The sequence below is a fragment of the Cricetulus griseus genome, chromosome 2 (assembly GCF_003668045.3).
Source record: "Cricetulus griseus strain 17A/GY chromosome 2, alternate assembly CriGri-PICRH-1.0, whole genome shotgun sequence".
Lineage (NCBI taxonomy): Eukaryota > Metazoa > Chordata > Mammalia > Rodentia > Cricetidae > Cricetulus > Cricetulus griseus.
This window is the reverse complement of record NC_048595.1, coordinates 94,185,281-94,198,202: the sequence shown is the minus strand read 5'-3', so window position 1 is coordinate 94,198,202 and position 12,922 is coordinate 94,185,281. Positions and strand designations below refer to the sequence as shown.

At 38.3% G+C, this 12,922-nt stretch overlaps 1 protein-coding gene across 1 annotated transcript in view; it reads left to right on the top strand.

Moving 5' to 3' along the window:
* Window positions 1-227: 227 nt before the first annotated feature.
* Window positions 228-12,922, top strand: part of Plppr1 (phospholipid phosphatase related 1) — a 124,101-nt gene continuing 111,406 nt past the window's right edge. Inside the window, exon 1 of the mRNA XM_035438974.1 lies at window positions 228-290. Coding sequence (XP_035294865.1) covers window positions 228-290 — 63 coding nt within the window. The remainder of the gene's footprint in view (window positions 291-12,922) is intronic.

The following is a 12,922-nucleotide window of genomic DNA, read 5'->3' as shown; positions in this document are numbered from 1 at the left end:
CCTCTATGACTATTCTTAGTATAAATTTGGTTAGTAATTTAGCTCAGTTGTGTTATAGATCAATATTTTTGCCTTGTTTGTACTTAGCCTGACCATCTAGAGGGTGGCTGGCATTTTGTATACACACCTAAGGGACTTCTCAAGACACAGTTCTTATACCTTGTAATCTATTTCCATTTCAGCCTGGACAGTTTCAGACAGTGAGGTATCACTACATGGTTTGAAAAATGGCTGTAGGAAACAACACTCAACGAAGTTACTCCATCATCCCGTGTTTTATATTTGTTGAGGTAAGTATATTTTAAAGCCATGAGCAAGTTGTAATAGCAACTTTCATGCTGAAAACATGTATTTTCTTATGAAATTATTTAATCTCATGACTGGGTCAAATTTTGATGGTACAAATAAAGAATAAATAATTTAAAAACAGTGTTTATTAAATAAGAAATCATAAATAAGAATGTTTGAAACTATGTCTTCCAGACAGAGTACTTTTTTATTCCTTTTCTTTCATTTTCAATGATCCTGTGTATGTATTAGCTATGAGAGTGAATGCAGGCCTTTAATTAAATTCTCTTTTAAAAATCAATATCCTTTTCCAGAAAATTCAATAAGGCAGGCAGTTTACCAATGTCGCTAGTTTGTGGTCTTTTGCCTCTGAGAACCATGGATGGAAAAAATAGGATTGACCATTCCCATTAGGCATTTTCCCCTATGATGTTAGGAAAGCTTGTAGGATGAGATAGTCTTTCAATAGTGCATCTCTGAGAGTTGCTTCACTATTTCTCTTGCATGTGTTTTGCTAGCTTCCAATGCCCTTCCTCATAGCCAATTCCTCAATGGAGTATTTGCTATGGGGTAGACAAAGATATTGACATTTGGGGAAGTTGGGGATCTTATGGACAAAAGTCTATTCCCCAAGTTTTCTGAGAATAAAATGTTGATTTGCCAACCACATTATTTTTTGGTGGTCTTGAGATAGGTCGTTCAAGAGATTATTTTATCCTAAATATAAGGCTTAAATTATGAACTGTAAAGTGCTGAAATGTGCCTGAGCATCCAGTCTGGATAACTGTGAATAGTTGCACCATACCAAGGTCTGGCTGTAACATTTCTGTGTTGTCGCATCTTTTTGATTGACTGAGGGTTATGTGTGTTGATTGTCTGCTCCAGATGACTAGTCCAATTCGTACCTGAGAAGGGGAGTGTGGGTTGAGGAAAGAAACAGACTGAAGACAAAAGATAGAGTTGGGAGGGCATCCAGTGAATATTGTGATCCTCCCCAAGTTTATTGCTCAAAGTTATTAAATACAAAAGCTAAAGGGGGAGGGTGCAAAAGACTTCCTTACCAATGAAACAAGGAAAAAACAGATGTAATTGACTCTGATACCTGAAACATCAAGCAACCATTCCCTGAACTAAGTATTCTGTGACATCCAGTGACCACTTCTTGGGCCAAACATCCTGCAGTAGCCATACTTTAGGGCAGACATCCTGTTGTTTAAACTCTCTGATCTTAAGTCAAGATTGAACAGAGTCAATTCTGTGGGCTCCTACAGTTGATGCATGTATTATCTGTGAAAATGGGCAGTTAGTTAGGCTAAACTACTACCTATCATAGCAAATACAGACTGAGCAACTGTGAGGGGTTTTTCCTTTAGTTTTTCTGCTTTTGTTTTGTTTTGTACACAGATTCTCCCTTTATGGTTCAGACTGCCTTGACTTTATGGCAATCCTCCTGCTTTAGCTTTGTGAATACCATGAAGGACAAGTGTGAACACACCTACCTAGTAATGTTTTCATATGCAGCCTATTAATCATAGTGACTTTTTAAATTTAAAGCTATTCTGATCTGTGTGTTTTATCTGGTGGTTGTTTGGGGGCAGCTTAGTATTACCTGGCAGTTTATTCTCTGGTTGATATTTGTGAAGCAGCTTGCTTGTGTTGCAGAACCTTAGTGGATTAAGCAAGAAAGTCAAAGTGTGTATAGAATTAATTCAGCTAAAATTCTGGAAGTATAAACAAAGAATTCATATTTATAACATTCACATATTGCCTAACTTGCTTCACGATATCATGGACATCAGTCAGATAGTAACAACACAGTGTGAATTTTGGGCTCTACTTTATCATCATCATCATCATCAATGTCGTCGTCATCGTCGTCACCTTGTCATTGTCTTCCTCATTCTCCTCTTCTTGAAATTGTAATTGATGGCAGGGTAATGTAAAGAGAATGTCATTTTCCTATCTTAGTTTCTCTTTTTGTTATAAGAAAAATAAAATTTATGGTATTCTAGAGGATGCTGGGGAATAAGTCACTTGTCATCATCTGTATCCTTCCAGCACACTTTTTAGACCCCCACCTGAATCAAACAGGAACCAAGCAATGAAGTAAGGAATAATTTATTTCTAGAAACTGTCCTTTCAGATGGTCCTTGGCTCTCTAACGTGTGAATGATGAGCTTAGCTGGTGGAGCAGAAGCTAGAGAGATTAATTAATCCTTATGCCACTCACCTTGATGCTGAAATAAATATGAGTTTGGGAACCTGGGAGAGGACAGTCTGTTTATTCTTTTGTTTGCTGTAATGTCATTCTTGTTTTGTAATAGAGTTCAAGATATATCATTAACATCTCTTCAGAATAGGTTGGGGAAGGAAGCAAAATAGAACTTAATTAAAAAGTAAGAGAAAGAAAGTGAACCTAAAGGTGGCTTTCATGATCCCATCTATTTCATTCATTAAAAAACAAATCTTTTTCCTGTATTTCATCCAAGCACTGCAACAACAGTATTAAAAGATGTAGCCCAAAATAACTAGATTAAAATGTCAGTTGCATCAATGACTGTTGGTTTTTAATTAGGAAAGACATTAAACACAAGAAAACAAATCCTTAAACACTATAAAGAATAAATCTTAAAATTTCGCCATATTTGCTTCAAATGTTTATGAGGGATTTCGTTGTTATGTTTTTGTATTTCTTTTTTCCTCAAGGAAAGTAAAATGCTGCAAGTATTCCCAAAGTCCTACAACATGGAATATGATTCATGTGTATCTTTTATATTAAATCCAATGTTATTTAAAATATAATCCCCTTTCCTACCTCCAGCCCTTCCCTCCAAATCCTTCCATGCTCCCCATTTTCAAATTGATAGCCTCTTCTTCCATGATTATTATTGCTGTATACACACATGTGCATGTGTGTGCAAGTATATAAATACAACTTAATGAGTCCATTTTTGTTGTTTGTGTATGAATTGTTGCAGGCTGACATTGTATTGAACAATCAGTTCATCCTGGAGAGAGACTAACTCTCATTCTCTGTAGTACATTGCTTTCAAGGCAAAGAGAAGTTCTTGTGATTAAGGCTGAGGGTAGCGTTTGTCTGTGTCTATAAAATTAAATATTTAGAAGGTAGTTTGGGTTCATGTCAATTTAGCTAACAACAGTTGTAGGTCCTCTCTATTCAGTTATGGGAATTTTACTGGGTTTATAATAAATTTTCTCAGAGACCAGTTTGTAGGGAGTCACCCTAGCCCCGCCCAATAGTCCTGGGGCAGGTACCAGGTGTCATGACTTCTTCAGATACTCTAAGCTAAAAGCACAAATCTAAAGACTGTAAGATTCCAATCTGAGAGAGAACATGTAGTGTTTATCTTTCTACCTCAGCATATTCTCCCAATGCCATCCATTTTCCTGCAAAATCCATAATTTCTGTTTTTCTTTACAGCTTGTTACATTCCATTGTGTATTTGTACCACATTTTAATTATCTATTCATCAACTGGTGGAAATATAGACTATTCCTATTTCCTAGGTATTGTTCAGTGATGAACATGGATGAGCAAATATCTCTGCAGTAGGATATAGAGTCCGTTGGTTATATGACAGGGAAGATATAGCCTGGCATAGAGTAGTTCTATTTCTAGCTTTTTGAGGAACATCATAGTGACTACATTGTGATAATCCACCAACAGTGAATAGGGTTCCTCTTTCCCCACATCCATGACCTCATTTGTTGTCCTTTGATCCATTGATGATCAAATTGTGACTTGGGTGAGGTGGGATGTCAAAATAGTTTCTTGATACGTCTCTGAATTTGACTTCATATTGTGATAACTAAGGAATGGTGACTTTACTTGGCATCAAGTTTCCATGGCTGGAATAGTCAGCCCTAATCTACCCCTTCTTACTCCATGACTTTAGTGCTGCTCCAAACTCCTCCAGTTTTACTCTTCTCAATAAATGTTCCACTTTTCCTTTTTAGTTGATTGTAGCATTCCCCCCTCTTTTCTAGGTGTGATTCAGCTTCTAAGTTTGAATTTCTGCTATGATTTGTTTTGCATTTTCAATATGTATGATATATAGCTATTTCATTCTGACTGAAGTGTGTCCTTCTGGAGGGATGAGGAAGACTCATAAGACTCAAGAAAGAAAGAAAAATTATGAGGCTTAGGAAGTTCTTGAAACTTAACAAGGTTCACAAGGTTCCTCCTCAAGATTATAAAAGCTGTAAAACAATTTCTGAGGAGAAGAGACTGTCCTGCTTGCTGATATAGATCATGCAGGGGACTTCAAAGATATAGTATTCATGAGTCATCAACCATGCCTGAATGGACATTTTAGTGATTTACCTGCCTTCACATCACCCATAAGTAACTCCAGTAAAGTCACTGGCTCACTAAGTTAGAATGGAGTGAATTTCCTTCATCTGCCATGAATGCCCTATCTGGGTGCATAGATGTTTGTTCATCCCCCCAACAGCATGAACACTCAAGTAGGGTTCTATTTTCTTTTCACTGTAATAACTTTCTGATGTATCATAACTTCCTACACTTTTCCTCCTTAACCATCTTGTTTCTATTTAATTTCTAAAAATTCTTTGTATGCTTTTAAAAAATATTCCTAGCTTATAGGGTTATTTTGTAACTTTTTTGCTTTCTTGCATGTCTTTAATTATACCAGATGCATTTTATATACTTCCAGAATGATTTGCCCTCTGCTACTATAGCTCACAGTAGATTCCTTTGGGATTCCTGTGGGTAATAGGTTTTGGGAGTAATGCTTTGAAGGGATTTTTGTTTTTAACTTGAATTAAAAACAATCTTATTTTACATACCAATCCCAGTTCCCCCTCCCTCCTGTCCTCCCATTACCCCATCATCTCCTCATCCCACACCCCACCCATTGCTCAGGGAGAATAAGGCCTCTCATGGGGGTATTATCAAAATCTGTTACATCATTTGGGGCAGGTCCTAGGCCCTCCCCTGTGTATCTAGGCTGAGAGAGTATGCCTCTATAGGGAATGGGCTCCCAAAGTCCATTCATGCACTAGGGATAAATACTGGTTCCAATGCAAGAGGTTCCATAGATTGCCCAAGCACCCCAAGTGACACCCACATTCAGGGGGCCTGGTTCAGGCTTTTGCTGGTTTCCCAGCTCTTAGCCTGGGGTTCATGAGCTCCCACTTGCTCAGGTCAGCTGTTTCTCTGGGTTTCCCCAGCATGGTCTTGACCCCTTTGCCCATTACTCCTCCCTCTCTACAACTGGATTCCAGGAGTTTGGCTCAATACTTAGCTGTGAATCTCTGCTTCTGCTTCCATCAGCTACTGAATGAAGATTATATGATGGAATTTAAGGTAGTCATCAATCTCATTATAGGGGAAGGGCATTTAAGTTAGCCTCTCCACTATTGCTTAGATTCTTAGTGGAACTAGAAGAAACCATTCTAAGTGAGGTAACCCAGACACAGAAAGAAAAACATGGTATGTATTCACTCATAACTGGATATTAGACATAAAGCAAAGGATATCCAGCCTACAATCCACAACCCCAGAGAAACTAGGAAACAAGGAGGACCCTAAGAGAGACATACATGGACCCCACCAAGAAGGGGAGAGGAACAAGATCTCCCAAGTTTGCTCTTTTTTGAATGTTTTGCATGTACCTAGGCTTCTCCTATTACTTGGATCTTAACAAAATGCATTGTCATGCAAGCATTTCTTAGCCTTGATTTAATGAATTTGTGATACTGGGAGAAAATGAAAGACAACTGTTATCCATTATAGAACTCTCAAGTACGTTCTTTTGGTTGCTTCTATGAGCACAGGCCTTTGGACTTGGTATGTTTGGTTTATTCCTGGCAGTTGATTTGAATAATAGATGCTAACTAATGTCTATAATTCAAATTTCCTGGTGGAGCAGGGGAAAAGCCAGAGGCAGCTACCTGGTGAAGTAGCAAGCAGCATAAAAGTTTGCATGGGGGTAAGAAGTCAGGAGGAGCATTGTTTTGATAGTTTGGGAATTATACAAAAATGAGAAGGGACAGTGTTTATAGTGTTACAAGAGTATATGTAGAAATTAATCAGTGGACGAAAAGGAGAGGCAGAGCATTGAAGGAAAACAGGGTAGGTTGAAATACATGATGTGAGATGGACAAGGTAGGATATTCTGGAACCCATGGTCTAGAAGGCTGGGCATGCAGAATGAATCCTTTATGATCTCCTAGTGCCAGCTGGTCTTGTCTCTCATCAGAGGCTCTGAAACTGAAAGCTTGCCAAAAGGATAATGATCTTAGAGACTACAATGTAAAGGTTTTTAGCACTAATAGGAGAGAAATCCCGAATCTCTAAAATTACAAGATGATCCATTGTGGATTTAATAGACTTTAGCTTTTTGTTGATCCAATTATGTAGAATAAGCAAAAAATAGCAAACGCTGGACTGGACAAAAGCTAGAGAAGGCATATGGAAATAGGAGCAAGAACCTTCTTTTAACAGGAGGCATAGACTTTCTCAGCTTTGTTTCTGTGCCTTGTAGTTCATAATAATATTTTTGGAAGTCAAGACACGGGACTTACAACATAACACATAAAATTTTAAATTGTGATAAAGGAGTCAGGAGTCTTTTTGTGTTCTAAATTCCTACTCATTGTGTTCTCTTTTATACCCCCTTTCTACATCCTACTGTCTTTATCTTGCCTTTTCTTTCTTTATCTGTTATTTCAGCACCACATTCCATACTTGAGAATCTGTAAAACGTCATTTCCCTGAGGGAAGACCCTCAAATTTGTGTCGTGTACTCCCTGCAAAAACAGATGTATTTTTATCAAAATGTTTAATAGTAAAGGATCATTTTGGGTAAATTTCTCCACATACAAATAGATTCCTCTAAGGACTATTTTAGTGTATTCTCTTTAAAATTGCAAATAAATCACACCACCAAATTTATTTAAAATGTATTTGTGCTGAGACCAGAAAATACGGGAGGCTAGAAACCATAATGAGTGCAGTCAAGGCTTGACATGTATGCTAGTGGCAGGATTTTTTTTTCATTTTGATAGTTGAAACTTTTATTGCCTGTGTTTTACAATTCATTTTTCTCAAATTGAACCTAACCTCCTGGATGATAATGATGAAAAACATCCTGAGGATAAAGAACATGATGTTCAACCAGAACTTGATGATTCTGGGTATCTTTCTCCAGGGCAAAAGAGAAAGAACCCAACATCACTTTTGGACATTGAGTGCTGTCAACACTCCAGTTGTCTTAAGGGCCCCAGGTTATGGAAGAAAGATGCCTCCTCACCAGCCTTTCTAGCCTGCAATTATAGCTACTTAGATTTAGCCCTGTTAACTATTTGTGTCTGAGGTTCACATTTTTACTGTTTTAGAGTTTTATCCCAAAATCATATTGAAATTTTATCTGCAATTTTTAATAAAACCTTGCTGGTTCAAGCTTACAGGGAAGTATTAAAATCTTACCCTCATCTGCAGTGTAATGGAAAACCTTAAGTTGTTAGGAAGGTTTTTTATTTAAATTAGAAACAATCTTATTTCACATATCAATCCCAGTTCCCTCTCCCTCCCACCCTCCCATGCCTAACCCCCCCATCCCATGCCCCTTCTGCTCCCCAGGGAGGGTGAGGCCTTCCATGGGAGACTGTCAAAGTCTGTCTCATCATTTAGGGCAGACGTAGGCCCTCCCCATGTGTCTAGGCTGAGGGAGTATCCCTCTATGGGGATTGGGCTCCCAAAGTCCATTTGTACACTAGGGATAAATAATGTTCTACTACCAGAGGTCCCATAGACTGCCCAGGTCTCCTAACTAACACCCACATTTAGGGGGCCTGGTTTAGTCCTATGCTGGTTTCCCAGCTTTCAGTCTTGGGACCATGAGCTCTACCTTGTTCAGGTCAGCTGTTTCTGTGGGTTTCCTTAGCCTGGTCTTGACAAAACAGTTTATTCTAGAGAGTATATAGAGAAAGTGGAACACTCCTCCATTGCTGGTGGGAGTGCAAACTCATACAGCCACTTTGGAAATCAGTATGGAGATTCCTCAGGAAAATGGGAATCAGTCTACCACAAGACCCAGGAATTCCACTCTTAGGCATATACCCAAGGGATGCACATTCATACAACAAGGACATCTGTTCAACTGTGTTCATAGCAGCATTATTTGTAATAGCTAGAACCTGGAAGCAACCTAGCTGCCCCTCAACCAAAGAATGGATGAAGAAACTGTGGTACATTTACACAATGGAGTACTACTCAGCAGTAAAAAAAAAAATGACATCTTGAAATTCACAGGCAAATGGATGGAACTAGAAGAATGAGTGAGGTAACCCAGTCACAAAAAGACAAACATGGTATGTACTCACTCACATATGGATATTAGACATAGAGCAAAGGATTACCAGCCTACAATCCTCCAGAGAAGCTAGGAAATGAGGAGGACCCTAAGACAGACATACATGGTCTCCTGGAGAAGGGGTAAGGGACAAGATCTGAGCAAATTGGTAGCACAGGGAGAGCGGAGAGGGAGTTAGGAGATAAAGAAGGGTTATGGAGATTTTTGGCTTCAAGTTGTTGCTGATAGAAAATTGAGTTTGGGCCAGGCAGTGGTGGCACATGCCTTTAATCCCAGCACTCAGGAGGCAGAGGCAGGCGGATCTCTGTGAGTTCGAGACTAGCCTGGTCTACAAGAGCTAGTTCCAGGACAGCCTCCAAAGCCACAGAGAAATCCTGTCTCAAAAACCACACCCCCCAAAAAATAAAATTGAGTTTGTCCTTTAAGACTTCAACTACTTTGTTAAATAGAAAGAACTGAATTGTGAGAGGTTTTGAAAAATTAATGAGGTGAGGCACCTGAGCATTCTTGCTAAGTAATACATACTTGTCAAGAATAATTTCAAAGTAACAGTGCTGACACAAAAATGAAAGCCACCCAACTACACACTGGCATCTGTGTGCTTCTGCCTGTGTGTGTGTGCCTGTGTGTGTGTGCCCGTGTGTGTGTGTGCACATGTGCACCCACATAAACACACATATGAACAGACCCACATGAACACCCAGGAACCCCAAACACTGGCAGAAGAGACAGCATCTGGGTAGTTTAATCCCCTGATCCCCTGATATATGAACTTTCAGGGTTTATTTAGTTTTAGGAAAAAATTTCAAGGATTTACTAGATAACAGAACAATAAAACATGTGACTTTTAAATTACAGTGATTATTATTATTGACAAAATACTTTTTGCCTGTATTTTCCTGTGTAAACATCAATTGAGTGGTGTTTTCAGTACAATTAATGTTTGGTTGTCTATTTTTCCAAGTACCAAGGTTCCCAGGCTGGTGCTAAAGACAGATTGGCATCCTTGTCTTCAGATCTCCTTCAGGGAGAGTGAGAACCCCTCTGCTCTTCAGCATTGAGTTTCTAGAAGCTCAGTGTTCCAGGTCCCATTTAAAATAAGTTCTCACAAGCCGGGCATTGGTGGCGCACGCCTTTAATCCCAGCACTCAGGAGGCAGAGGCAGGTGGATCTCTGTGAGTTTGAGACCAGCCTGTTCTACAAGAGCTAGTTCCAGCATAGCCTCCAAAGCCACAGAGAAACCCTGTCTCGAAAAAACCAAAATAATAATAATAATAATAATAATAATAATAATAATAATAATAATAATAAGATAAGTTCTCACAAAGTAAGACAAGTGAGGACTAGCAAGATGATCATGTCTTGATGCCAACGGACCATGAGAAAAGGAAACAGACTTGGAGGGGGTCAGTTAATTTGATCTGAAATTAAAGACTTGGGGAAATCTGTCCCCCTACTTTTCTACATCACTTTGCCATCTTCTCCTCCTGGCTTCCTCAAAGGTCAGTTCTCTTCCTGCAACCTGCACTTTCAGAGAGAATAAAAACCCAATACAGCTCTTGGGGGAAGTACTTGTTTCTTCAAAGTATAAAATAATGTCTGCAACTCAGAAGTAATATAGAGGAGGCTGGGGAAGGAATGAACAGAGTAAGTATGGCTGTGCTCTTTCCATTGTGTTAATAAAACAAACAATTCCCTCAGACATCTGCTCCTTCAAATCAACAGATCCTGGTATTCTATCATCAAATATATCATATTTGAACATCTGATATTACTTTAAAACTAGATGTTTAAAAACATCAGTAGGATAAAATTGATCCTATCTAACAGCAATTTGTCTTCTATATTTCAAGTTTCAGATGAAAACTCTGAAGTACAGAGAAGCCAAATGACTTACCCCAGACAACCTAGCTAATGGTATTGAAGTTGGGGGTTTTACAATATAAAATATTTTCACTTTCACTGTGTAAATATGAACATCACTATTACACTGAATGGGTGGATTTTCTCCAGCAGCGAACTAGAGACAGGAGTCCTTGTTGATGTCTTCAGAGGCCAGAATGAAGACACACAAAACTATGGAAATGTGAACTTCTTTCCTGGAATCTATCTTCCTTGAAGAGCCTAAAAATATCTGAATATTTTTATCCAGATAGATTTCAACTACCTAGAGCTCTCTGGGAAAACATTTGGTTTAATGGAAATTTATATTGACTGATGAGACACAGAAAACACTTTAAGCTCTGATTGGTATTAAATAACATTCCTTCTAAAAAGATTTACTTTTATTTTCATGTGTATGTGTGTTTTCCCTGTGTGCCTGTCTTTACACCACATACAGGCTTGGTACCCACAGAGACTAAAAGATGGCATCAAATCCTGTGGAATTGGGATTACAGACATTTGTAAGCTGCCATGTGGGTGCTAGGATCTGAGCCAGGGTCCACTGCAAGAGGACAAGTACTCTTAACCACTGATCCAGCCACTTCTCTGGTTCCATAAAGCACGATTTTAAAATGTATTTTGAGGCACGTCAACTAGATTCTACTCTTGTGGGGTATTTGTACACTGTGTTAAAATGTATTTGCTGTGATTGGTGAAATAAAAGCTGAATGGCCAGTAACAAGGCGGGAAGTATGGTTGGGACTTCTGGAGAAAGAAAGGAAGTGAGAGAGAAGATAATTGACACACGGAAAAGACACTAATGAGACATGGAGGGAGTCAGACAAACAGAATGAAAGAAAAGTAAAAAGCCCCATGGTAAAATGCAGATTAATAAAAGCACATTAATTTCAGTTGTAAGAGCTAGTGGGACAAGCCTAAGCTAAAGCTGAGCTTTCATAATTAATAATAAGTCTCCATGGTAGCTGGCTGCCCAAAGGAAAGTTCAATTACATTCTATATAGTAGGAAAAAAATCACTAAAGTCTTTATAATTTAACTATTAGAATTTCAGCATTTTGATATTACTTGGTTTGGATTTTAAGCATCATAATAATGACTTACCTGATATAACCAAAGCTCCCATGTACTCTTTCTTACTGGGTCTCATTTTCATTTTTGCCTCCCCAGAGGTTGCTACTAAGCTAAGTTTGGTGCATATAGCTTTGTAATATATAAATAATTTTGTAAATATGCATTTGTTCATATTGTTCCTTAATTTGTCAAAATACTAAAAGCATTATATTTACACTGTTAAGATATCTAGATACCATTATACATAGTTATAACTGTATAAAAGATTAAGCAATGTATACAAATAGCCCCCGTTATTGATCCTTATTTTATCCTGCCATTGTAACTCACTGAGCCTAAATGTTAGTGTCTTAACTAGCATCAGGCTGCTTTCTTATACTGTAGTCCCATTTATGTTGATAGGAGTTCTCTGCTCACTTCATTTTCTTGGGGTCCAATCTTTTAAGAGCCTCCATCTCAATGTGGCTCCATGATTAATTTGGTCAGGAGAAACAAGCATGCGGATGCATAAAACTGACCTTTAAAGGCTGTATTTAGTCATGTGTGTCATTTCCACTAACAACTCATTAGACAGAGCCATAAACATGTGGCTGTTTCCCTCTTCTAAGGGAATATGGAATTACATCCTACAAACAATTGGACAGGGGAAAGAGGGAATGTCTTTTATAGCCCACGTGGTTTATCCCGGTATCCTCAAGGGTTCTTTTCCCAGTAAAAAGGGAATCCCACAGCATTTAGATGATACAGGTTTAGTCAGCCATGTTCCAGTCAATAAGACACTGAAGCATTTGCAGTTTTTATTCATGAAATTAATTGTGTAGGAAATCCCCTTTTTCCTCAGATAGAAACAAGTTTCTATGAAATGGGAGGTTGAAGAGGTGACTCCAGCTCTGACTGGATCAGGAGGCTCTTAACATACCCTTCAGACTCTAAGCACCTCTCAACTCAAAGATGGCTGTCTAAATAAAACAATCTATACCAAAGCAGTGTCCTTAATACATCTACTAGATCTCTCAGCCCATAGAAAAATATAAGAATATTTACTTTATTAAAAGGATGGTTAAAATATCAGTTTGTAGACCAAGTATTTTGACAATCTACTGCAAACCCCAAAGTAAATTCTACCTTCCAGAAACAATCATAAATGTGAGCAGATTTTGCTACAAAATGATTCATTATTTTATCATAAAGTAGTCCATAATGCTGAAAATTAAAAGTCCTGACATTAAAGCACAAGGGCTGGATTTGATGATTCTTGTCTAGCATATGGTGAAACAGTAGGAATCCATTAAAATTATA